At 46.3% G+C, this 27,227-nt stretch overlaps 2 protein-coding genes across 3 annotated transcripts in view; one reads left to right on the plus strand and one right to left on the minus strand.

The window, feature by feature from the left end:
• TF (transferrin) overlaps nucleotides 1-27,214 on the minus strand; it is a 35,033-nt gene extending 7,819 nt beyond the window's left edge. The window contains exons 1-14 of one of the 2 annotated variants that reach the window (XR_004264953.1): nucleotides 26,675-27,214; nucleotides 24,609-24,781; nucleotides 19,762-19,870; nucleotides 18,801-18,977; nucleotides 17,970-18,102; nucleotides 17,127-17,182; nucleotides 16,448-16,626; nucleotides 15,512-15,689; nucleotides 13,535-13,689; nucleotides 8,649-8,742; nucleotides 8,022-8,057; nucleotides 6,484-6,639; nucleotides 4,778-4,913; nucleotides 2,392-2,460 (exon numbers count right to left, since the gene is read on the minus strand). Coding sequence is in view for 1 of the 2 variants with exons in the window: in XM_032266267.1 (XP_032122158.1) it covers nucleotides 2,396-2,460; nucleotides 4,778-4,913; nucleotides 6,484-6,639; nucleotides 8,022-8,057; nucleotides 8,649-8,742; nucleotides 13,535-13,689; nucleotides 15,512-15,689; nucleotides 16,448-16,626; nucleotides 17,127-17,182; nucleotides 17,970-18,102; nucleotides 18,801-18,977; nucleotides 19,762-19,870; nucleotides 24,609-24,781; nucleotides 26,675-26,717 (1,690 nt within the window). In the remaining variant the exon portion in view is untranslated. The remainder of the gene's footprint in view (nucleotides 1-2,391; nucleotides 2,461-4,777; nucleotides 4,914-6,483; nucleotides 6,640-8,021; nucleotides 8,058-8,648; nucleotides 8,743-13,534; nucleotides 13,690-15,511; nucleotides 15,690-16,447; nucleotides 16,627-17,126; nucleotides 17,183-17,969; nucleotides 18,103-18,800; nucleotides 18,978-19,761; nucleotides 19,871-24,608; nucleotides 24,782-26,674) is intronic. The other variant, XM_032266267.1, reaches the window with a different exon arrangement.
• TOPBP1 (DNA topoisomerase II binding protein 1) overlaps nucleotides 1-27,227 on the plus strand; it is a 153,593-nt gene that overhangs the window by 7,671 nt on the left and 118,695 nt on the right. The window lies entirely within an intron of this gene.

Here is a 27,227-nt window from a genome sequence, read left to right on the forward strand (position 1 = left end):
ACTACCTGGGTGACAGGTTCAATCATACCCAAAACTCAGCATCATGCAATACACCAGGTAACAAACCTGCATATGCACCCCCAATCTAAAATAAAAGTTGAGAAAGAAAACAATTAATGGCAGAAGGTGCAAATGTATAAGTATGATGAATCAGATATGGTGTGACCTATAGTTAGTGATATTTATCAGGAATGTGATATTAAATCAGGGGTATTAGACCAGTAGTTCCCAAACTTACAATACATCAAAATTACCTTGGCTTTTATAAAGTTATGTTTTCTGCCTTAAATGGACACAATAAAATTTAGTTCTAGTTCTAAAAAAAGACACATTGTGAAGAAATAAGATATCGACTGACAGACTTAATCTAGGCCTGACAGCCAGAGAGTATAGCAGGATTCTTTATAGGGATAGAGGCTAGGAGAAGAGGAGGGAACTTTGACAGAAAGATGAGGACAGTTGGTTTTGCAATGCGAGTGTACTGTGCACATAAAGTGACACCTCGGGAAATAGAGTGGAATGGAATTGAGATGAGGGGTCAGGCCTCCTATCTAAATTCTATTCAGGAGGTAAGAATTTTTGAGTCATTGCAAAGAGTAGAGGGTCAAAGCTTAGAGAGGGGAGCTGTCCTCAGAAAAGTACCGAAAGAAATCAAGGGTGAAAAAGAACCAAGCTGAGGTTAACACTCTGGCAGGAGGAAGAAGGAGAGCCCTTAAAGGAACAAGCAAAAATAATATGAGGGAAGAAAGGAAAATTAGTCAATCCAATAATTCGTCAAACAAATTCTTAGCAACTATTGTGTGCTATGTGCTACACTAGGTCCTGGGAACATAAGAGGAAGAAAAAGAACTCAAAGAGTTTCTATAGCCAAAGTGTATGACAGAATGTGGTGAATTCAATCATAATGCAACAGGAACAGAGGGTCCTCCTTGTAGGATGGGGCATGCCATCTGGGAAGGCTTCCTGGAGGGGCTGCTGCTGAGCTGGTTCGTTCTGGATGAGTTGCCCAGGAAAGGTGAGGAGTTGGAGGAATGAGCATGAGAGAAGGCAGGGAAGTATTCACAGCCTGAATTCTAGTGGGCTCTCCCAGCATTTAGGGATACTGAGGAGTCAGGTGTGAGGCCAATGTTTGTTTTGCTTTGTTTTTAATGTCATGGCTGTCCAACATTCACCCACAAGTTAACACCCACTGATGATTCTTACTTGAATCAGTTATCAATATATTGGTTGCCAAGTGACAGTTTTCTAACTCTGTCATTCCTTCCACATTCATTAGTTTTCCCTTCTTCGCTTGTTTAATCAGTATTGCCTCATGCATTCTTATTTCTTTCAATGGGCTATTATCCCTTACTGCTACCATTACTTATTTTATTTTATTTTATTTTATTTATTTTTTTTTTTTGAGGCGGAGTTTCACTCTTGTTACCCAGGCTGGAGTGCAATGGCGCGATCTCGGCTCACCGCAACCTCCGCCTCCTGGGTTCAGGCAATTCTCCTGCCTCAGCCTCCTGAGTAGCCGGGATTACAGGCACGCACCACCACGCCCAGCTAACTTTTTTTATTTTTAGTAGAGACGGGGTTTCACCATGTTGGCCAGGATGGTCTCGATCTCTTGACCTCGTGATCCACCCGCCTCGGCCTCCCAAAGTGCTGGGATTACAGGCTTGAGCCACCGCGCCCGGCCACCATTACTTATTTTAATGCTCAACATTCCCAGACTTGGCAACAGGAGAGCCTTCTAACTGGCTCTTATATGCATTGAGTGTCCCATCACTGCTTGAGCACTTCAGTGTGGTGTTCTAGGCTCAACATGTATTTTTCCTGCCCCAGTCCTGAAGTCAGCTATTTTTCCAAGGAGTTCTGGTTCCTTTTAGCAAAGAAGATTAACTTGCAAGCCAATATGTTGATGCTTACTCCTGCTGGTGTGCCATTGCCTCTAGACCTTCTCAATGGACACAACCCAGAAATACACAAAATAGCTATAAAAGGCATTACTGGGATGACTGACAACATTTAGATGTGTACTGTGGATGTGACAAGTATTAAATCCACATAATGTAAAATGTCCTGATCTTGGTAATCGTACTGTGGGTATGCAAGAGATTGTCTTATTTATAGGAAATAGGCACTGAAGTATTTAGGGGAAAGGAGCACATGGCTTGCAGCTGTGGGAGTGTGCATTGAGGAGGATTTAGGGCCATTGGGGCCCCATGATCCTGATCATTCTGTGCACTCAAGTGAACATGTCTCTCTTCACTGAGCAGATAGATTGAGAATCAGAGCTTCGGAGTCTGACAGCATACATAATACTTCCACAAAGGCATCCTTGAAGACAAGTGAATACCAGTAACCAGGATCTAGTGATCTATGGGGACAGAGGAGCAGGTGCACGTACCCCCGGTGTTCTGTGTGACAGTCAGGTGTTTCACAAAGGCCACATCTCCCTTCTCAACCAGACACCTGCAGAGGTCCAGACAGTAGGAGAGAAAAAAGAGGAGATCAGAGTCACTTATCTCTCATTCAGGGGACTACCTTATAGATTCAGGATGGCCATCTGAAAACAGCAATTGTAACTTCCATTCTAACAGTAAGCAATGTAAGGAATAAAAAGAACAGAAACAAAACACCCTGAATTGATTACAGTTATACAGTCTCAGTTCCACATACTAAATCTTAATTTTGAGTACAGCTTCTCTTACAAATGACATCATTTCCTTGGCATCAACAAGGATAGTAGGGAATTGATTTTCCAGTGAGGTGATGCCTCCCCTAGTATATGAATGAAAAACTCAGTTCCTTCAGATTCTTGTACAAGGCAAATGTCTAGGCAACATTTGTGAGAAACTGACACTCTATCACAAATTGCAATTTGTGCCATCCTTCATCCCTTTGAGAAAGAATTTTAACATTTATGGGCCATTTACTATGTTGTGGGGTTTTTGTTTTTGTTTTTGAGAAATGCAGAGAATATGGCAAAACCTGGCATAAGTGACTTGACTCTACTAACTCCCAGGCCATATATCTCTGGGGTGTGGTACTGGGGGTTATAACACAACTCTGAGCTACAAATCCCCAAGAAGTTTCAGGAAAAAAAATAGTAATAAAATAAACCATGGTTAGTATGGTTCCAATTTTAATTTTGACTGTCTTCCAGTCCTTTGAAAAGACATACCACACAGATGATGAACTAGTGTGTACTTCAAAGTCTGCACAAGGTCCTCCTCGATGAGCTGAGTGGGTTGGACTCTTGGACAATGGACCCAACCCTGCTCTCCATCTACTTTAACCCCCTTGCTTCAAGGAAAAGAACCTGCATTTTCATGCATCAGTTCAAGAGTTTTGGGGGTAGCTAGCTGAGAAGGCAGGGTACCTATTGTGCCATATATTGATTTAATTTTATTTTCTTTGGAGTTTGGAGTCTTTTTATCAATCTCATACATTTGACTTCATAGCTAAGTTTTATAAGATAAGTTTAGAAAAAGAAGCCTTTATACGTGTTTATTTTAAGCATGTTTATACATGCATGTTATTTGAGCCTTTTCTCATGACCTGTAATTCTCAAACATATGCTATCACCAGAAAAAGACAAGGTATAAAAATGCAAGGGGGAACTGTATTTTAAGTCCCCAAACTCTTCAATTTTTGTGAAAACAACACAGTCTACTTTGTGAAATTAGAAACTTGGGGAATGTGAATTATACTTAATCTAATTTACAAAGTGGCTCTAACTAGAAAATAGGAATGATCTTTGTTTTTTACATCACTGCTGGGAAGCTGAGTTATAATACCATCATCATTGTGCAGCTCATGGATTCCTGAATCACCGGGTAACAGCAGGCCTGGAGCAGAATGGGTAGTTAAAAAGTGGGGGCAGATGCGGTGGTTCACGCCTATAATCCCAGCACTTTGGGAGGCCAAGATGGGAGGATTGCTTGAGCCCAAGAGTTTGAGACCAGCCTGGGCAACATGACAAAACCCTGTCTCTACAAAAAAAATACCAAAATTAGCTGGCTGTGGTGGTACATGCCCGTAATCCTAGCTACCAGGGTGGCTGAGGTGGGAGGATCACTTGAGCTCAGCAGGTTGAGGTTGCAGTGAACCATAAGAGCACCATTGCGTTGGAGCCTGTGCAACAGAGAGAGACCCTGTCTCAGAAAAACAAACGAAAAAATAGCAAGGTGTGTCTAAGAAAATGAATGATAGGCACTCCATAAAGTACAATCGTAGTTAGGAATTTAGAAATCATGTACTATTCTGTATTTCCAGGTGAGTATTGTTCTAGATGATCCAGAGGTGCATGGAAAAGCTTGAACCAAACTCTCGATGCAGCGTTTATGCAGCCACAGTAGGGTATCATCGCCAAGGCACTAGTGACACCTGGGACTGGCTAATTCTTTGTTGTACCGTGCTATCCTGTGCATTGTGGGATGTTTAGCGGCTTCTATGCGTTAGATGCCAGTAGCACCTCCTCCCCTGGCCCAACATTATCACAATCAAAAATATCTGCAGATATTGCCAAATGTCACCTGGGGTCATCCCCAGCTGAAAACTGCTAAACTGTACCAAACACAAGTCTCTGCTGTCCTTGACAGCCATGTAACCATCCTGGGGGAGTCTGGCTGCCTCTCCCCATGTGGCTCTACATCTGGTTGTGAAATCTCTCTTAATACATACAGCACTAACACTATAGGAACATAAGAATCTTACCTTAGTGCCCAAAAGAAATCTGGCCAAGGCTTGTGTGTTACTCTATTTGCGTCAGGGTTAGAAGGCTCACCTGAAAGCTCCTGTGTAGCCATAGTATCCCTCTTTGCTGTTAGGTTCACACTTGTTTGGGCCTGTGCCCATACACAGCTTACAGAGACTGGAGTTTTTTGCAGACCCAGGGGCACAACCTTCGCTGAAAAATTCATCTGCGCAAATGACAAGAGGAAGTCAGCTTTTCCTGAGTCAATGCAAGCAGCTTTTACCTAACACATAACAGGGCTGCATGACCCAGGACAAAAAGAACATATTCATTAATTCTGTGACCAGCCACCACCAACCCAGGACTTGCCAGGTTATGGGCTTTACAGGGGAACCTATTGAGATTGGGAAAAGGAGTTAATGACCATTACAATTCAGGGCAGAGGGGATTTATTTGAGCACAATGATGATGTCATCACTAAGCTAAAGAAAGAAGAAATGAAAAATGCCATGAAAGGGGACAGAAAAAGGATCAAATCTGAAGGTTTGCCTCCTGAGCTTGTGCCACCTGTTTTCAGATGTTCCTGTTCGTTCCCTGCCATTCATTATAAGAGCCTTTGCTACATCTCCAACCTCAGGAAAGGGATGGGGAATTTTCTTTGCAGCTCAGCTGCTTTCCTGTGGCCATAAAAGTGCCAGGAGGTTCAGAAGAGCAGAGGTAGTGCCTTTGTCAGTGGGATTCCTGAGTTTTCTGAATGTCACCCCGGCCACACTTTTCTTCATGTCTAAGTGGTGTCACAAAGCACAGTGGTACAGAGACATGTTCTCCTCACCACTCCCCTGACCCCACAGGGCTTTCTGGGTGAATAGCCAGATTTAGAGGCCTTTCCTTTATTAGAGTTGCCCAAATTTGGAAGTGGCAGGGACAAAGTACTTAGGAAGCTAATGTAAATCAGAACCACTGGAAAATATCTGTCTGTGGGGAAACTTAGAAGTTTAAGGGGGTTAGAAATAAGCCCACACCTGGTGATAGTCAGAGGACATAGCAAATGAGATGATTTCTACTGCTTAGAAAGCTCCTAGGAGCTGGGCAGGGACTTGGTGAGATTGCCAACACCCTAAAGAGACCCGGGATCACCCATACTCACATACCCTACAAAACCTTGTGGCAGGGATTGCTACCTGTCTACCCAATATCTGTTTCTCCTTGTACTTTGTAACAAAAAATCTGGTCTTAACTGAGATAGGGAAGTTCTCAAATGAAATATTACATTTCTTTTTTACGGCTAGGTGTGGTGATGTACGTAAGTTCTGGACGATGAAAAGTTTGCTGAAATAACTGGTTAGACTTCCTGGAGAGCACCTTTAAAAAGCTGGCATAAACTCCCATTTGCTGTAATCCCTTGGTGATTGGGGCTGCCTGGATCATGGATGTGATGGCAACCATGGGATGACCTTCAAGATGGAAGTCTCATGCTCAGAGTGTGAAGGAGCCTGGGTTTCTCATGACCATACCAGCCATGCACTGCTCACTTCTTTCTCATGAGAGATAAATTTGTATTGATTCATGCCATTATGTGCAACCGAAATGAACCGTCCCGACTCAGCAACCCATTTCCAGCCCTCCCAGGCCTTGTTGCTATGTCCTTGAGGACAGCAAATTCTACTGTTCTTTTGCCAAATTCTACTTTTCTAGAGCCAGAGCCCACAGCACCTTGTGCCATACTCCCCTTCCTAAGGCAGGACCCTGCTTTCTGGCACAGCCCTCACCAGCCCTCCTTTCCCATATTCGCTCACCAAATCTGCAGTGGTTGATCTTATTGTAGAGCAGGCCCATGGGCATATTCCAGCCAGCGGTTCTGTCAACTGCCGTGTGGCAGGACTTCTTGCCTTTCAAAGTGTCCCAGGTGAGGTCAGCAGTTGATTTCTTTACCACTGCTACAGCAAGATACCCTACAAGAAAGGCATCATAAAAGGATTTATTAAAACCTCTGGGGCCTCCAGAGTGTCTGCGTCCAATCAAAGCCACCATTTCCCTAGAGAAACAAAGACATCCTGAATCAGTCATTGTGCCTTGAGAGGATCTTCCCAGTAACTGACTGAGGGGGAGTACAAGGTACTCTGTCAGGAGGAGATTAATCTGAAGTTTAAAAACAAAATATTGTGAAAACATCATCATTAGCTCAATGGCTGGGTGTATAACCTTTCCCTAAATGCATAAAGTCACTGAAGTTGTAAGCCAGCAATTCACCCTCCAATGTGTCCTGTCAGAGGAACAGATACTGAAACAGCTAATGTAACCACAAACTTTCATAAATTAACACGTACTGAGATATAGCAGTAAAAGATCAATAAGCAAAAGAGAAAAATTGGACCAGACACTTTCTGATAAGGAGAATATAGTTTTATACCAAAACAAATATGCGAAATGGAAAATTTCAGTATCAAGTCAGCTGCCATTTTCAGCAGCAAATATATCCTAGTCCTTAAAACAGGAAACAGAACATCAACCTGTGATTTGTTTGCCAGTTTAATTAATTCAGATGACAGTTTCTAACAGAAAACAAAATCCTTATTATCCATAGAATAAGAATAGCTTTTTCTATACCTACTGAAGGGCTTAGTTCCCCCAAGTGATGGGGAGAGGCTGGGAGATTGTAATCCATGGAAGTGACAAGGACAGATTTGCACAGTAATGGCTGTCTGGAATGTGACCTGCAGGGGCCTGAGCACAGGGGCCCAGTTCTCACCTTGGTGTAAGACTTCCTGACTTGCTTCTGCTCCATTTCTTGAGATGTACCCTTAGCCAGAGCCCTGGGTAAGAACCAGGTTGACCTGGGTTCCTGGACCCAGCCCTGGCTAGGACGTCAGATAATTTTATGTTCCTGGAACCTGCCTGTGTGAGGCTCTGTACTGAGCCCTGTAAGGAACAAATAAGCAAAGTTTCTTGGTTGATGCTCACTCTTATCTGAAAATGTGCAGGCCTCATGTCACGTAAGGTGAGGAGCAGTGGGAAATATCTGGATCTACTTCCTAGATGCCTAATCCTAGACGATCTGCCTGCAAACTCTCTGAGCTGTAGGGTCCACTTGTGTATCCTTAGAGGATACCAAAACCTACCTTATGGCATTAAATGAAACATCCTGTGTGCAAGTCGTGGGAAATGTAAAGGAATAACCATGATTATCAATTACTCTCCTTCCATGATTCTCTTGCATTCTAAAAATTGGTCTCTTACAGTGCCTTATATACTTGAATTTTAAATCAATCTAACCAATTCCCCAAAACAATGGGAATTTACCTTTTAACTCCAGAGATTACCAATCCCAACTCACCTTCCTCTGCTTTTTCCTCACAATCAGGATTCTTTGCTGGAGAAAAAAAAATGAAGAAGGCATTAAATCCTTATTTATAGATTGGGAAATCATGCCTTTTTAATGCTGCAGCTAAGAATAAAGAAAGTCAGAGAAAACTATACATGTCACCAATTCCCAACAAGTCCAGGCTCTCTGGATCATGCAAGTCCATTTTACCTCTTGGCCTCTACTATTTATCCAGAAACTGTGAATGTCAAGTTTCCTGCTCTGTCTGCACTGAGCCCACAGAGAAGTGCTGGCCAACTATATTTAAATCCCTGCAACAGGGCAGTGGGAGAGTGTGAGTTTTGGAACCTGGAAGACTGCCAGAAATCCCAGCTGTCCTTTGCAATGGGGTCATCTTTAGTGAGGACTTCCCAGTGCAGAACTTTCATTTCCCATTTCTGGAATGTACCATGACTCCCAACCTTCATGATGACTGTGGGGATTTGAGATGAAGGAGCTCAGAGAGCCTGCAAAGTAGAAGGAGCTCAGAAAGGGAAAGCTTTATGGCAGCTGCGGTATGAATCAGGCTGTGATGTTTCCATCTCCTCTCTCCATGGCCCAGAGGAAAGAAAACACAGAGAGGTGCTTCCCACCACTTACTATTGTAGTTTTCTGCTAAGACAGGCACCAGACCACACTTGCCCGCTATGTAGACAAACCCTCCATCCAAGCTCATGGCATCAGCTTCTCCATTCTGCAAAGACACAGCAAATCACAGCAGATGAAAAGAGGCTGTTTCCTGTGCCACCCACCTTTCCAGCTGTTTCCTTAAAGCAGCCTTCCAAGCACATGAATGCCAGGGAGATAGCAGGTGCTGATACTGAACCCCCAAAGGATCAGTCCAGCACAGTCAGCATGGAAAGTCAAATGTACTCTCATTTTCACCCACTGATCGGTTTATTTTCATGAACTGATCAACTCTAGGTGCCTAGTTCAAGAGCAGACCCACATTCAGTCCTCCTGCCTTCTTGTAGGACACACTATCCCAGAGACTCTCCTACAACACATTGCTGACACCAAGAATTCTCACGTGCAGATGGATGAGTGGCGCCAGGGACTCGCGGCTGTCTGTGGAACACAGCACCTTCTGGGGAGGGCCCTAGCTTCTAATGTCAGCCTCCTTGGCTGAGTGTATTTCTGTGTTTGGTGCATACATGTTTGTGAATGAGTCAGATATTTTCAAGTGATCTAAATCTCAGCTCTGATAAGCCCTAAATTTCAGAGATGCTTAGATTCAACAAGGTTTGTAAGATTTCCCTTTGGCCTGGCAATATACTTCCTAGGAATAAACCATAAAAGAACAATCAGATGGTGGGCAACTATTTGGACAAAATGTGTTAGTGGGCAAAAATAACAGATGTGATTTATAATAGCAAAAAGAAAATTAAATGCTCAATGACAGAAATAGCTAAATAAATTGAAGCACATCCATGCTATGGAATAGATATCAACATTAAAATATCATCTTTTTTTCTTTAAAACATAGTATGGCTATATTTATTTCTCTCAATTCATGCAATATAATAATTACACATCAGCAAATATTATCTTCAATAATGATTTGATTCATCGGCATTTGAAATTTATATAATTTCACATCAACAGCCTTGCATTTTTTAATACTGTAAGTTTAAAAGCTCCCATCAACAGCCACTTTATATATTTTCAATACCTCCCTCTACACATCCAAACTTTAAAAAGTTACTGAACATATAGGTCATGTTAGAAACTTGAGGTTTTAAAAATCTGCTTTTTCAACTTGATTCAGAAAACTCCTTATACTGACAATACAGTCACAGGTGGTAAAGGTAATTGTAGGAAAAGGAAAAAAGAGACAGACCCAAGTCTGCTGTCCTACTCTTTTAGTAATCCTGTCCACGGAAGATGGTGATGTTTTAAGAAGTAATAGTCCAGGTTGAATATGAGGAATGGGGCTTGCCTCACAGCTTGAAACATGCATTTCAAATAATTTCCTATTTGATTTGAGCTCACTGTAGCAAACTGATCCACACATTCACTCGGTGTCTGCCTGGTCAAGTGTTTTAAGCTCTTCGTGTTTTAGCTTGAAGGCATCTGTCACCAGACCAGTTTCAGGGTCCATGGGTCAGGGCGCAAACAAATTTTTAATGGATTTTCAAACTTGATCAGACATGCTCAAATAGCAGCTTCAGAAAGTACTTTAAGTAGAGTAGTCCCCTCTTACCCTCAAGGGTTATGTTCCAAGACCCCCAGTCTTGGAACCTGAAACCCTATACAATGTTTATTTCCTATACATACAAACCTATGATAAAGTTCATAAATTAGGCACAATAAGAGATTAACAACAATAAAACAGAACAATTATAACATACTGTATTAAAAGTTATATTAATGTGCTTATTCTCTCTCTCTCTCTCTCTCAAAATATCTTAACATTTCTGGACCACAATTGAAAGTGGGTAAAACCAAGAAAGTGAAACCTCAGATAAAGGGAGACTACAACACCTTGTCTTCTATTTCACAGCTGTTAGCTCCTCCCAAGTTCCTGGAAGTCCGTTCTTTCAACTTAGTTCTGTTAGTTCCTTTTGATTGCCACAACAAATCTAATGACATAAGAATGATTAACTGCAAAAGCACAAACGTCATCTGTTACTGGGAGATTCTTCAGCATTGGCTCTGCTTTCCCAAGGGAAACATAAGTCTCCTGCCTGTAGTTTTACAAGGTCCTTTTTGTGATCAATCATCTACAAACAACCATCAAACTCTCCAGTATCTCCAGGATGTAACCACTTCTGTCCATTTCCATCTTCAAAGAAATCAACTTTTGTTTCTGCTTCATTTCTGTAGCATCCCATTGTCACATGTTGGCCATTGGTAAGAATTCCACCTCTGGGATGTGGCTTTTCAGTATTAAAGTATCCACCTTCCTCCCAGTTCTCTAATTTCATTTCATAGCAAACTAATGCAACTCCCACTTGGGCCAGTATTGTAATCCACACGTCTGTAGATTCAGTGAGTCTGTATCCCTGACCACAACAAAAACAGATATTCATGAACTCACTGCATGTTGCAAAAAGTGGAGCACTTTCGTACAATAAAAGCTGAGTATTTCCAACTAGCAAGCTTCGCAATTTCCAGAAGACAAAGTTGTCATACAATGCAGTACTATGCTCTTTTGAAATGTGTTCCATTTTATAATTATAGGCTACAATAAGCAGATTATGTTGAAGACTACTCATTTCGTACACTTTATTCGTGTCATTTTGGTAGATCTGATCCATGATTTCCAGAATAGCTGCCATCAGTGTTGGTTTCAACCTGGAAGTAGTCCCTTTGCTTCCGGTTTTTATTTTTTGTTAATTTGGTGCCTAGTTATGTTTCCCAGGCTGGACTCAAGGGCTCAAGCAATCCTCCTGCCTCAGCCTCCTGAGTAGCTGGTACTACAGCTGCATGCCACAGTGCCAAGCCCATTTTTTTCTTTTAAAGACCGATCCACAAAAGTCTGGGGTGAAGAGTAGCCAAACGGGCATCCATGAGAAAAACAAAGATGCTCAACACTTAATTCTAGAACATGGAGCAGAGGTAAATATCCAGTGTAGGCATCTTCTACTTCCAGTCTGGGAATCCTTTCCACCATCCCACTTATACCAGTAATGATGTGTCTATGCGAGATGATGACTCCCTTTGGAAGTCCTGTGTCTCTACTCATGAACATGATTAATGCCATAATTGAGGGCACTAGTTGCTTTGGTATCTGTTTTCCACACACACCTCCACTTTCTATTGCAGCCATAGTGTCCACGATAACAGCCTTGGGAAACTAGGACAAGTCAGTGGCTTCCCATTGACGGTGATGCTGTGCCACAGATGTGGGACCAAATAAACTACATCCTTCAACTTTGTTTCCAGTAATTCTTTACTAGAAATGATATTGATTACTTCTGTTTCATATAATCCATGAACCCTGGACCTCCTAAAGTAGCATATGATTTTATGAACTAAATGGTATGCATAAAACACACAGCAGTGTGCAGCAATCATCCACTTGGCCGTGATCTCATGGAACATGGCAATATTGGTCTTTGATTTCTGCCCCAATATCTGTCAGCTGTTTCCAAAATTAAAAGCTCAAATGATGACATCTTCATAGGAGAGCAAATCATGATGTCCAAGAATAAGCTTTTTAAAAATGTTTCCATTTGGTTGTACTTCATCTTCTTCATTTAAGATTTCACATGTTCCCAAGAGTCTTTTGTTCTTACTTTTTCTTACATACGTAAAAACTTTATCTATCGTATCACATCCAGAGGATAATATTGAAGCCCAAGCACTCAAACTGTTAACAGATTTGTATAGACTTAGGTTTTGAATTTGTAGGCTTTGCTTTAACTTAGTGTGGTCTTGTCTTCATTCAGACGAGAAAGAAAATGGAAGGGAGGTTAAAATAGTATAGAGTGATATTTATAAATTATATGAAATGTAAAGAATGAGGTTGACAGTCCCCTTTTGCTTCATGGTAGATAGTTCTGCAGATACATGGTTATTCATAAGTGCTCAAAAAGTAGAATTAACGTATTTCAGCAAAGATCAGTTGACAATGGCAGGAGATACTAGTGCCTTTGTAATGTGCATCTTTGTTTCAATGTATTTACTGAAACAAAGGTTCCAGCTCAAGAATAGCCAAATGGAAGAGGGCAAGAAATGTGGGGAGGATGAAGAGTGGAGCTTGGCACTTCATGTTCTCTTTAGGCAAACCACCCTCCCTCTGTCTCGATGTGTGCACCAATACAGAAGCTCCAGATCAGGTTTTACAAGAATGATTTATGATATGGGAAAAGCTTACTAGATACCACGAAGTGAATAAAAGGTAGCAAGTAACCTACATGAAATGATCCCAATGAGAGGATTTTCTCTGAATTACATGGGATTAAAAGTACTCTTATTTCTTCTTTATATCATTCAGGATTTTAAAAATTCTCTATAAGCCAACATGGAATACTCTTTTAAAAAAAATTTTAGAGACAAGGTCCTGCTGTGTTGCCAGCCTTGAACTCTTGGCCTCAAACAGTCCTCCTGCCTCAGCCTCCTAAGTAGCTGGGACTACAGGTACATGCCACCATGCCCTGCTAGGATACTCTTTTGATCAACGAAACAAATTTGTACCTGCTTGGATCTTACCAGGTAGTCAGGATCTTACCACAGTGATCATGGCACGCCACTGGTCTCAGGACACCCACACCACAGTCCAGCCTCCTTAAGCAGGCACTGCTCAGCCTGCCCTCCCACCAGACACTCATATGAGGAGGAAACGGAGCCCTGTGGGCATCCTTCAAATCCACCAGCTCAAAGATTCTGAACTTCCTGTGGGGCTTTGCTCACATAATCAGGGCAAGGTTCCTGGGAGCCAGGTTTTTGCATCATTCTCAGGAACACTCGCTGGCTCAGCCTTGGGGGCCAGCAGGCAGCATTGGCAGGGACACTGCCCTAGGAAGGCTGGAGTGACATACCATGATCTTGGCGATGCAGTCTTCAGTGGTCTCCGCTGATTCACATTCTATTTTCCCTACACTGTTAACACTCCACTCATCACACTTGAGCCTTTCGTGGTGGCTCACCGCACACCACTTCACAGCCTTGCATTCACCCTCAGGGGCTTCTGGGCCTATGGCATTTAAAAAAAAAAAAAAAAGCACATAAGAAGCGTCCCTTACTGTTGCCTGGTGTTTATCAGCACTACTCACTGTCTTCATGCAAATGCTGGGATTTGCCAGCAGTAAACAGACTCCATTCAAGGAATTAATCACCTTAGAAAGCAAACTCAATGCACAGTCTCTTGGTTGACTTCTCATTTAGATTTAGCTTTTTACTTCTTCTGAGAAGTCAGCTTTCTAACCTCTGAGTACTATATGACCTCTGGCTGTTTTTTCCTTCTTCTTTTTCAGATAGCACTTAACTACCAGAGGTGTTCCTATTTATATGTTCATTGTTTATTGACAGTTTTCCTGCAGGGGAACATAAGCTCCAACAGAGAAAGGGCCCTGCCAGGGCATCCTCAGGCTTAGGGCAATGCTAGCACATGGTCAGCATAATAAATGTCTGATGAATAAGGGTACATCTGCCCAACTTTCAGACTGAGCTCAAGGGTCACTTCCTCAAGGAAGCCTTGCCTTAACCCCAAGTCCAGGGCCTGTTTTTCTTTGTTTTGTACTCTCTTAGGGCCATGGTATTTTGTTGTCATATTTCCCCCAACCCCTTTTTTTTTTAGACACAGAGACTCACTCTGTTGCCAGGCTGGAGTGCAGTGGCATGATCTCGGCTCACTGCAACCCCCACCACGCGGGTTCAAGCAATTCTCCTGCCTCAGCCTCCCGAGTAGCGGGGACTATAGGCACACACCACCATGCTCAGCTGATTTTTGTATATTTAGTAGAGACAGGGTTTCTCCATGTTGGTCAGGATGGTCTCTATCTCTTGACCTTGTGGCTCGTGGTCCGCCCGCCTTGGCCTCCCAAAGTGCTGATATTACAGGCGTGAGCCACTGCACCTGGCCTACTATATTTTTCCTTTTTTTTTTTTGAGGTGGAGTCTTACTCTGTCACCCAGGCTGGAGTGCAATGGCACAATCTCATCTCACTGCAACCTCCGTCTCCAGGGTTCAAGCCATTCTCCTGCCTCAGCCTCCTGAGTAACTGTGATTACAGGTGTATACCACCACGCCCAGCTCATTTTTGTATTTTTGTAGAGATGGGGTTTCACTGTGTTGGTCAGGCTGGTCTCAAACTCCTAACCTCATGATCTGCCCGCCTCGGCCTTCCAAAGTGCTGGGATTACAGGTATAAGCCACCGTGCCTGGCTATTTTTCCTTTTAAGCATATCTCTCATTTTGTAATTCATCATTCAATAGTGGGACTATTCATTAAACATTTATCTTCTCTGAAGTTTGACATTTCCAGGACAATAGAATCAAATACATATTTGTCATGCCATCCTGTGTCGAGCACCTAGCAGAGCGTATGGCTAGATGATAAATGTCTGCTGAATAAATGAATGGTCAAACAAAACCACAGAAACCCAGTGAAATTCAGGACTGGGATCAACCTCTCTCAGAGCTCCTCTTCGTTATGGCACATGTTGCCTAGCTAGAGATGTGCAATACATAGCAATTTTGTTCTATTTCACTTACTCTGTGATAAGCTAATTGGCTTCACAAAGGAGGTAAGGCATCCTGATTGATGCAAAGGAAATATTGGAACCAACCCAAGTCATTTTAAATGTGGATTTCCTTTAAAGCCCTTGGTGACGTCCAGGCCATCTCATAATGACTAATGCCATTCAGCATCAGTCTAACACTGGGCTCACAGACAGGTCAGAAAAAGGAGCATCAGGAGAGGTGTGCAGGTCCCTGAAAAGACTCACTCACTGGCCCCTGTGCTCACCAGTTTTCCCAAGTGCCTGTGGTCACCTAGTTCCTCCCAGGTACTCACATACGCCTTCCCGTAGATTCCGGATGGCAGTGACATACTCATAGCCCAGGTACATCTTGGCGTCCATCCTGGGGGGGACTTTTAAAAACCCATAGGCAGAGTCCTTAAACAGCAGGTCCTTCCCAAGAGGAGAGCTGAACAGTTGGAATTCTTTTGATTTGTCTTTGCCAAAATGTTCCTGTTCATAGAAAAACAGAATAGTGGATGGCAACAGGGAAGAAAGGAGGCTGAGACATGGGACTGAAGAGAAAACAAATCTCTGCAGGAAACAACATGAAAAAGTTCAAGATGCCAGGAGAGAGGGCAGTCGGACCTGCTCCTGCTCACCTAGCACCTCCTCTGCCCATAGCCCTTGTGGGACCACGATTTCCTTGAACCTGCTTCTGTGCCTGTCTCCCGGAATAGACATCAGTGAGAACAAGAAACGTGGCTAATCCAGAGGCTGCCCTGTGTGGTTGCCAATCAGACTCTCAGTGGACAGATGGGAAGGCTGGGCAAGAGGAAGCTGGCTGAGCCCAAATCACACAGCTCTCGGGAAGTAAAGCCGCTGTGCGAGCAGTCCCCTCACAGCCAGGCTGAGGGACATGGGGAGAGAGACCATTTCCTTCTGGAAGGGTCGTGGAAAGCCTCCTCGGGGAGGGGTTTAGCTTTGGGCCTTGAAGGTCTGGTTTAGGTAGAAAGGAATGGTACAGAGCAATACAGAGCCTCTTCAGATGTCACCAGCCAGAAAGGCAACAACGGCAGACCATGGCACCACAGCTTACCCCCGCTGCTCTGCGAGGAATCCCAGCTTTTAGAGATGTTAATGACATGCGGCAAGGCTCCCATTGTATCCTGAACACACAGACTTCCAGGGTGACAAGATGGCCAGGAGGAAAATCCCCAAATCCAAGCAGGGAGCACTAAGCCTGAGGGCAGGATGGCGGGTGGGGATACCTGGGCCTGGTTGAGAAGCTCCCAGATCAAGTCCTCCTTGCCGCCCACACTTCGGGCCACGACGGTGTGAGAAGGGACCCGGGCCAAGTGGCAGTCCTTGTATTCATCTACCGGCTTCCGGGTGTTGTCCAGGCAAAGCAGCTCATACTCATCCCTGTCAGCCTTGTTTGCCAAGTTCTCTGGGGAGGGAAAGCCCAGGTGACCAACTACAGGAGGCCCATGGGCTGTGGTGCCCACCCTTGAAAATTCCATTGATCGTAGAAAGTGTGAGCTAAAAGGCCTGGAGTGACCACCAAAGGCCAGGGAACATGCAGGAGAATGACCTGCTCCAGACCCTACAGCCAGGTAAAGGCTTCTGATGCCCATACAGCAGGTGACTGCCCCCATCCCACCATAAGCCTGACCTTAGCAGGACCAGCCCCCAGTCCTTGGCTATGGCAACCCAGACTGCCTACCCCAGAGGCAGAGGCACTGTGTGAAGAGGTTGAATGATGGAAAGAGGCCCAGGAATCCAGATGGGACTCCATAGGTACCTAGCTCTGCACAGGTGGAAACCCAGGCAGTGATAAAGGAGAAACACAGTACGTTCATACCCAACTACTAAGCATGAAATAGGGAGCACGGAAAAAGAACAGCCACTACTTGAAGGGGCCCTGCTGGCTTCTTCTCCCATACTTACCAAATATAGTCGAGTGCTTGACAAAGGCCACATCCCCAGCACCATCCTTCAGACACCTGTGTCAAAGAAACACCTCAGCAGGGCTCCTGCAGGGCAGGCCCTTCTGCTGCACCTGGAGGGTCTGATCACACTGTCCGGTGCTTACACAAAAATAGAGCCTGGGGAAGGCCTCCGTGCAGCCCTGTAGCTGGGGCAGTGCCATGCAGAGACCTCCAGGGCAGCACTGAGATGGAGGAATGAGCTCACACGAGATGAAAAGCCCTCATAACCCAAAGAAGGAAAATGCAACTGAAGATATTTTCATGTAGAAAAGTTTTTAAACTTCTGAAATAGAAGACAATGGTGTAGTGTCTCCTGAGGGTGAAAATGTGCCCTTGGCTGGCTGTAAAACTTCAGGATAGAATCACAGTAAAAAGAGACAGCGAGAAACCAGCTTCCCAGATCGAGACAGTGATGGGGGCAGGAGAGATGGTGTGCTGAGCAGGTAACACGCTGGGATTGACGGAAGGGGGCGAGTCCCTGGAGAGCGGGCCCAGACTAGGGGCATGATTGTCGTTTCAGGCTCTGCCCGATCCAGTGAGAGGAGACACTGACCAGGCTTGAGGGCTCTGGGGAGAAAGGAAGGGCCCTCAGGAAAGGGCCTGCTGGTTGGGGTCAGATGAAAGGGAACATGGGCTGGCCTAGCCTAGGAGTCCCAAGTTGTGCTTCTGACTCACTGGGAGGGGATTAGGCCACTTGATGCCCCTGTGGCAGGCAGGACTCCTGCTGTGGGCCAGCAAAGAACGCTCGCCCTGAGGATGTTTGGCACTTTGGCCACCATGGAGCAGCAGATGTCTCACTCACTTGAAGGCTCCTGAGTAGCCGAAGTATTGTTGAAGGGTGGAGCAGCCACACCCTGGACACAGTTGACACAGCTGGGGGAAGGCCGTCCCATCCGCACAGGGGACACAGCTGCCCGAGAAGAAACTGGCCACTGCTACTCAGCACAGAGAAATGGACCACAGAGCATGAGTGAGGCTGGCCACAGCCAATGGCACCACCCGGCCCAGGCCCCTCAGGGAACAGAGAGAGACTCAAACCAAACCAGTGCATGCAGCCCCAGCTTGCCCTTATGCTAACTCATCAAGATCAAGGACTTCCAGTAGGAACAAGTTGACCTCTGTCTTGCCATCATCCATCCCAGGAAACAGGCCTATGCTTCCCACTAACCAAGGCCTCTCTCGAGTCTTTCTCAGTGTGCCCTCTCCCTGCTTCGTTGGAGGCTGGAAGAGCTCAGAGAGAGGTCCCCACTGGGATCCATGCCCCAGACATGGGAGAACTGCCTAGAGAGGTACAGACCTCCAGAAAAACCTCCAGGAAAGAAATCCAGAGCAGTGGACAAAAGGGCCACCATCATCTAGTCTGAAACCATCCGCCAAGCCTTGCGCCATTTCCTCACTCAACAGAAAGACTCTGCTGGGGTGTTGGGAGCTCAGAGCAGAAAAAGCTCAGCTCCACCTCCCAAGCGCTGCTGGTGCAGCAGACCTGCCAGTTTAAAGTCAGTTAACCTCTTTTCCCCACCTGAGTTCATCCCACACGTCTGCTGATGGTGATTGCTGTGACCCCAGTGTGGCCTGTGTGGGCATCTGGAGCAGAGGCACCTGCTCAAGGACACCTAGCCTCCTGCCAGCTTACCTTTCTCAAGAGGCTTACGTGGCTCAGGCAAGTCACAGTAAAGTGAGCCTATGGGGATGTTCCACCCGGCGGACCTGCCCAGGCCCGTGTGGCAGGACTTCTTGCCTCGGAGCTGGTTCAGCTGGAAGCCGCTATCCTTCTTCACCACAGCAACAGCATAATAGAAAGTCTGTGGATCTGCAGAGGGGCAGTGTGAATGGAAGGCCCTCAGCCTGGTGCAGGGAAATGTGGCGCATCACCACCGGACTCTTGAGGAGGGAGGGGAGCATAGAGGCCATGCTTTTCCTGGACTGAGCAATAAGGAGGGAGGAATCTGGAAAACCTTCCTAGGCTTGCAGGGGAGAGAGATCATTGAAGGTGTATTTGTAATGTTACCCCTCCAGGCAAACAGTGGCAAGAAGGCCACACACACACGTGTCCTGAATGCTCTGCCTCCCCTGGCCCTGCAGCGTGTCTTCCTACACCTGCCAACCCCAGCCCATGAGGAAACTGGAGCTGTGGCAACAGAGGCCCATCAAAGTATTTCCTGTCCCCTGGCACAGGCCCAGGGACAGTCAGGTTGATCTCAGAAGACTTGCAGGGCTGCTGGCATCTGAGCGTGTGCTCCAGAGTGACCTCTCCTGTATGTGGTACCTATGGCTCCAGAGGCCTCCAGAAACCCTAGACATATCACTAGACTGCAGTAGCCTTCAGGTCAAGCTGCAAACAGCCTGCTGTGTTTCTCCAATGAGCATATTCCTGGCCCAGGGGTCAGCGTTAGGAGCACCAGGCGTCAGCCAGCCCAAAGCCCACAGAAGCCTTGATGTGTGCTCTGGTGGCTGATGGGGCCCTCATTCCCTACTCACTCTCCAAAGATGAATGTTCATTGGTATCTAATATCCAATACCTGCCTGTAAAACACAACACGCAGCATACAGAATAAGGACAACAACTCCTTCCTGGGTTCCCAGGGAGAACGTACCCTCTTTTGACCCGTAGAACTCTGCCACCACAGGCTTCAGGTTATTAGGAGCCAGGGCAGCCTCGTACACCAAACCCGCGTCCAGCGTTACTGCATCTGCTTCGTTCGCCTGAAAGAGAACAGACCAGACCTGGATGACACCGTGCCTTCCAAAGAAGGTCCCACTCAACCCACGCACGTAGAGAATGGCTACCGGGACTCCACGGCCCAGGGACAGAGGAACCTTAGCTTGCCCAAACCATGCATAGCCCTGCTGGCTTTAGTTGACTCTGTCTCCTCAAAAGGGCACTGAGCCACCAAATTCCTATTCCTTCTGCATACAGGGAGGGATAGAATGTTTCTCTTTTCCCTGGTGAGGCTCCCAGCTCCTGGCCAAAAATCCTATGTGACTTTACCATAGGCAGTTACCAAGGCTTGACCCGGAAGGCTCCGTGGGAGAAAGCCGCCCTCACCACCCCAGACTCAGGGTGCAGCCAGTGCAACACAGTCTCTGGAGGGGACTGCTGTCAGGACGCAGCTCACTTGGGGTGGCCACGCTCTTCTTACACCTGCTTTCATTCCTAGCCCACGACCTTTGCTCAGAGACCTCTTTATTTTGAGACTTCCTTTGAGGGCTTCCTCAGGTGCTTCTGTGGAGACTTTTTTTTCTAGGGGAAGATGTAAACTTTGAAAACATTCATCTTCACTCTGACTTGGTACCCGATGCTCTTCCGTCCTGTCCGGGGATCCATAAAACTGCAGGACCCTTTTGCTGAGGGATTGGGCGCTTTCTCTGGGTTTAGCTTCTTGGTGATACTATGTACTGAATGATCAAAAGCTTGATTATTACTTCCATGTTTGCTCTCATCTCTGGTAACTGTCTACTCCAACACATGGCAGCTCACCTCTCTTTCTATCTCAGCTCCATTTTACAAGTGAGAGGTCTGAGGCACAGAAAGCTTGAGTCACTTCCCCAGGCCATATAGCTAGTAAATCACGGAGCTGGGATTTGATCCAGACAGTCCGGGTTTATTTCTTATCATTATACTGTTACTTCAGGTTATGTTTTTTTTTGACTTTGTGCTTCTGTAAACCCTTATCTTTAAATCAACAGGTCCCTTGAAATATTATAGCTTCCTTCGTACTAGATCTATAATTTATTTTCTTTTTATGTAAATCCTTAAAGTGAGCCAAACCATCTTTTATTTAGACACTTAAAAGCATATTTTACCCCTTTTTTGCTTTAGATGTCTTTAATCAAAATAATTTTTCCAGAAGCCCTTGCCAGTTCTCTATGAAGATTTCTTATTGATCAAATTACGAAGCAAGCCAGGAACTCACGCCTGTAATTCCAGCACATTGGGAAGCTGAGGAAGGCAGATCACTTGAGGTTAGGAGTTCAAGACCAGCCTAGCCAATATGGTGAAACCCCGTCTCTACCAAAACAAATAAAAATTAGCCAGAGGTGGTGGTGCATGCCTGTAATCCCAGCTACTTGTGAGGCTGAGGCAGGAGAATCGGTTGAACCCAGGAGGCAGAGGTTGCAGTGAGCCGAGATCGCACGACTGCACTCTAGCCTGGGTGACGGCGCGACACTCTGTCTTAAAAACAAAGCAAAACAAATTATAAAGCAAAAACTATAACTGCCTGAGTTTTGTTGTGTTACTAACAAGTAATAAGACCATAGTATTTCTAAATGAAGTAAAATATGTTGTAAGGCAAACTATATCTTTGTTTAGCTGATTTTTTAAAAAATGGTTAAGGTTGTTTTTGTTGTTTTATTACAATAAGATATACATAATACAGAATTTACCATTGTAACCATTTTCAACTGTACACTTCAGTGGCATTAAGTGCATGCATTCATATTGCTGTACAACCATCACCTCTATCCATCTCCAGAAACTGAAACCCTGTACCCATTAAACAATCACCTCCTATATCCCCCCATACCCCAGCCCCTGGGGTCATTATGCTACTTTCTGTTTCTATAAATTTGACTATTCTAGATACCTCATATAAGTGGAATCTTACAATATTTGTCCTTTTGTATCTAGCTTGCTTCACCTACGTTTTCAAGGTTCATCTCAGTGCAGCATATATCAGAATTTCATCTATTTTTAAGGCTAAAAATATTTCATCGTTTGTATAGACCACATTTTATTTATCCATTCACTCATCAATGGATATTTGAGTTGTAAAACATATATATGGGCAACAGGAGTGAAACTCTGTGTTTCACTCTTGTTGCCCAGGCTGGAGTTCAGTGGCGCGATCTCGGCTCACTGTAACCTCTGCCTCCCTGGTTCAAATGATTCTCCTGCCTCAGCCTCCCGAGTAGCTGGGATTACAGGCATGTGCCACCACACCCAGCTAATTTTTGTATTTTTAGTAAAGACAGGGTTTCATCATGTTGGCCAGACTGGTCTCGAACTCCTGACCTAATGATCTGCCCACCTTGGCCTCCCAAAGTGCTGGAATTTCAGGCTTGACCACTGCGCCTGGCTGTAAAACATATTTTTAATATACCACAATACAACAAAAAATTAAGAGACATGATGGGCCTTTCTATTCTACGACAACTAGACCTCAAGGATAAAACACACACTTTATGGTTTTGTTTAATGTGCAAACACCTTCTTCCTATCCCTCACATTGTTGAATAAAAATGAAGCAAACAAGCGAGAGCTTTGCCCAGTGTAGTGGGGTTGGGAGCATGGTCAGGAACCTGGACTGTCTTGGCCAAGACACCAAGAAATCACTGGCATCTCAGGGGCTCAGGGAGCTGAAGAGCTAAGGCCTAAAACACTGAGACCAGCTCTAGAGTTCTCAGGGGAACCTGCACTAGCTGGGAGGGACAGGATTAAAATCAAGCATGCTCTCACAGGTCAAGATAACCAAACCCGGGAGAAGGAAAGCCACAGAGAGAGGGCTGGAGGGAAGCCAAGGGGAAGCCAGCAGGAAGAGACTGGTAGAGGAGGAAAACCCCCACAGCACGGATTTCTGGAGGGAAGCCAGGCTCCATCTGGATGTGTTTACCTCTTCCACCTTTTCCCTTCAGCCAGCCTCCTGCTTGCTTTGTACTAAGAACTGCAGAATTTCCCATACTTAACAAGTCTGTCCAAACCCCTGCACTAAAACACTTGACCAAACTCTGGCATGGCTCCTAGCAGAACAAATCTGTGTCCCTAGGATGGCTCCAGTTCCCCTTAAAGGGCTTACCTGAGAAAATTCAATGCTGCCAGGAAAATGTACCTGTTTCTTCTAGCCAACACACAACTCATGAGAGACCCCTGACCTCCCTCTCCAAAAGCATTTACTAAACAGGGCTTAAATCTGTGAATATGTATCTCTCGAAACTCACAAGCATCTCTCTCAAGGACTGAGAGCCATTCCTTTGCAATACAATCATCAGAATGGATAGGGCATCTGTCTCCCGGTCTCTGCTAGAGAATAGAGCCCTAATCAAGAGAATTGCCAGCTAGCAGATACAGCTGGCTTCCCCACATTTACACTGACCAGCCCTTCCTACTTTTTTACTTCTCTGACTCTACGGAGCCCTGCATTTTCCCCTCCCTCATTCTCCCTTTAAAATGCCCACATCATGCTGCACAAATCAGAATGGAGCACAGCTCTCTCCCCCACTGTCAGTAGTTACTGAATGAAACCTATTGTCACTGCCTAAACTAATATCTGCTGTGCCTGTCCTTGGCAGCTCCCATCACCCTGACTTCTCCCTAGCAGCTTAAATAAGCCCACTCTGCCCTGCCTCAGACCCTTTGCATATGCTGTTGTTCACTGCCTGGTATATTTTATATGGGAACCCACCCAGGCTCAGCCTTTGGGTCTCAGCTTCATTACATCTTTCTCAGAGAGATGGTCCCTGACCACCCAGGACAAAGCAAGTTTTTCTGAGTCCCCATGAGAACACTCTCTTCTTTCCCTCCATTGTACATCCCACATTTTGGAATTAGTTGTTTACTTATTCAAGTGTTTTTCTGCTCTCCTGACTAGGCTGTGAGCTCCCTAAGGGTAAGGACCAGTGTGTTTAATTCACCACTGCAGCCCCATTGCCCAGCACAGGATCTGACATGTACAGAAGGGTGGGGAAACGTTGAAAGGATGAAGAGCATTTTCATAAACCTAAGAGCAAAGGGCTCAGCTGTCATCTGCAATCAGAACACTTCTCTTCCCCTTGCGTGCACCACTCATCTTCCTAGTTATGTATCAAGAGCTGCCAAAGAAGGTTATAAAATTATTTTGATAATGGAAATTCTTTTTTTTTTTTTTTTGAGATGGAGTCTTGCTGTGTCACCCAGGCTGGAGTGCAGTGGCAGGATCTTGGCTCATTGCAGCCTCCACCTCTCAGGCTCAAGCGATTCTCCTGTCTCCGTCTCCAGAGTAGCTGGGATTATTGGCATGCACCACCATGCCCAGCTAAGTTTTGTACTTTTTAGTAGAGATGAAGTTTCACCATGTTGGCCAGGCTGGTCTTGAACTCCTGACCTCAGGTGATCCACACACCTCAGCCTCCAAAGTGCTAGGATTACAGGCATGAGCCACCGTACCCAGCCTGATAGCGGGCATTCCTGTATTTTTCCTGAGTTCAGAGAACCTAGTGTCTCAAAACAGTCACCCTTGTGTCTACTGTGTCTGAAAAGCAAAAGTCCATGGACTTTTCGACTTTTGCTTTCTAGACATATTAAAGATGACCTCCCCTATTTCCATTTTTGAAGTGATTTTAGTAACAGGGTTGACTTCTCCATACTTTTCAGCCTCCTACGTGGGAGTAAATAATTGTTCCAAAGTGACTGGAGACTGAGAAAGTACAGCTTTCTTCCACTCCCTTTTAGGCAGCAGCAACTTACCGCAATGCCCTTGATGCAATCAAGGTAGGAGGCTTTCTTCACACAAGCAACACGGAGACCATCAGGTGGAAGAACACTTTTCATATGGTCACGGAAACTGTGGCACTTTGTGGCCTCATGCTCTGACACTGCACACCATCTCACAGTTTTCTCAGGGACAGCCAGACACAGCCCTGGGGGACAGAGGCCAGAGATGGAGGAATGCACTCCCTGTGCTGAGGGAGCGAGAGTATCGCCCCAAGGAGGCCACACCCCCTCGGTCCTGTCCTCCCCTCACTCCTGTCCACGAACGCTACAGGGCACAAGTTCACTGCATTCTGAGACTGGGCCAATAAAAGGTTGCCCTAATGGCCTCCCAGTTTCCTGCTGACCACCCACTGCTGGCCAGAGGGATGCAGGCATGACCATGAGCTCCCAGGTGGAGATGACAATCTGCTCCTCTGTACCCGCTCTGTGTCCCCTCGCTGTCCTGGCCCCTGGCCGGCCGTGGAATATAAGCCTTGTTGCGCACAGGGCATTTTCGGCTACCTCAACACATGGGCTTGACACCGCAACAATGAAAAACCAGGAGGGGGGAATTGCCATCTTTTTGAGAACAGGGATTGGGACTCAGAGAATGATGCCTTTTTTTTTTTTTCCCAAGGTCATCTTCTTGTTGGCCCAGCCAGGCCTAGAACCTGGGTCTCCAGACCCTGGGTCTGCTACTCAGGGCACAAAAGAAGAAAACATTCTGAGTTCCTTCACCCCTTGGCCAGTAGCTGAGGGCAAATTAACAAAAAGATAATTAATTTGTCTGTGACACTTGTCTGTTGCTCTCTGTTTAGGAATAACTAAGAAAAACCCAAATTCAACAGTCTCCCCTCTGTTCCCACTGAATTCTCCCTCCATTTTCACCAGACTTTTTGGCTGCCATTCAGGAAAAAAGCTGAAGCCAGCCATGGGCAACTATGAAAATCCATGTGGTTGCAGAGAGAGCATCCCTATCACATGGGCTTTTGCCCCGTCCCCAAGGTCCTCTGTCATCTCCACTCCTTGGGGACCACCACATTAAGGCTGATTCATGGGCTCTGATGAGATCCACAAAGCCTGTGGAGGGGAGGCCCACAACTCTCCAGGATGCATGAAGAGGGGCCACCAGGGACTGGACACCCCAGCGCCCCCCATTATCTCCCTTGGCCCATGGGAAATCCTAGGAGGCAGCCTGAGTCTGTGGCAGCCCCTCCACAAAGCCACGCGTCCAGGGTTCCCATAGAGGAGAATGTGTCCTCAATGGAGCATCACCTTGCACAGCCTGTGGAGTGCTCTGTGCGGGGATAAAGGCAAGCGATGTGGGGTCCTCTCTCGAGGAATTGCTTGTTTACTGGCAGAGACAACTAAACGTGGGAGCCCCAGCAGTGCGACAAATGCCCCATGAATGGCAGGCAGAAGTTGGAGTATGAAGGGGGCCCCACCTCAGGAGGTCGGGGAGTGAGGCGTCAGTCACTGCCCCACAGCAGGATGTATGCAGCATCCGCCACTGGTGCCCGGCATCCAACACCTTGCTGACTCTTACCTGACCCTCCCAGGCAAATGCTGTGACGACCCCCTCCCTGGTGAGGAGCCGGCCAGGATTTGGATCCAAGAAATCTGGTTTGAAATCCATGCTCCAACCACTCTATGGCACTGCCTCTTTGGCAGGGCATCTACAGCTCCCAGGGCACCCAGGGGACATCAGACTCTGAAGGGGGGAATGGTCAGACCTGGAGGCCTTGAATGCCATGCTAAGGAGTTTGGACTTGACAAGAGGCAGCAGCAGAGGGTTTTGATAATCTGGTTAGACATGCTGTGGTTTGTTGTGTTTCACTGCTGCAAGATTTACTGGACAAAGAGAAGGAGGAGGAGGAGGCAGTGAGCGCAGTGAAAGGTATTCTGAGGCCCAGGCAGAGGCCAGGGGTGAGGCGCAGAGGAGCAACGGAAAGGTACCCAAGCTTCCAGCCTGAGCGCCGAATGCAGGCGCGGTGGCCGGCCAGGTTGCAGGGGTCGCGCAGGCGGGCGCCTCTGCAATGCTTCCCCGCGCCCGCACTCACCCAAGACGGCGCAGGCCAGCAGCGCTCCCACGGCGAGCCTCATCCTCCAGGTGCTGCGCGGGCGGCGAGCGCAATCCGACTCACTTCTGTGCAGCCTCCCACGCCCCGCACCACTTTATCCCCGGCCTGGGCGGGCTGGGGGCAATCTTTGACCTCCCGTGTTTGTGCAGCCTGGTTGCCCAATCGCCCCTCTCCTGACCCCCCTCCCTTACTCGCCCTACTGATGACCTCATTTCCTGAGCTCTGGGGCCGACCCGCCAGTGGAAGGAGTCCAGCACAGAAATGCTGATGGGAAGGGACAGGAAGCACAATCCAGCCATTGTCATCGCGGCTCGCTCGGTGCCAGGAGCGGCTACGGTGGGCTAGGAGCCGGTGGCTCTGCTCCTGACTCCAGGGAGGCCGAGCTGGTCCGGGCCACCAGCCCTATCCGCGCGATCCACAGAGGGAGACTCCGAGGCTGGAGGGGGAAAAGAACTTTGCCCACCCCACTCTAGAACTGGAGAATGACAGGCAAAGCCCCTTTTGGGAGAGGATGCAGGAGAAACAGGCAGGG

The sequence above is a fragment of the Sapajus apella genome, unplaced genomic scaffold (assembly GCF_009761245.1).
Source record: "Sapajus apella isolate SASKATOON/1434 unplaced genomic scaffold, GSC_monkey_1.0 scaffold4, whole genome shotgun sequence".
In the NCBI taxonomy this organism is placed as follows: Eukaryota; Metazoa; Chordata; class Mammalia; order Primates; family Cebidae; genus Sapajus; species Sapajus apella.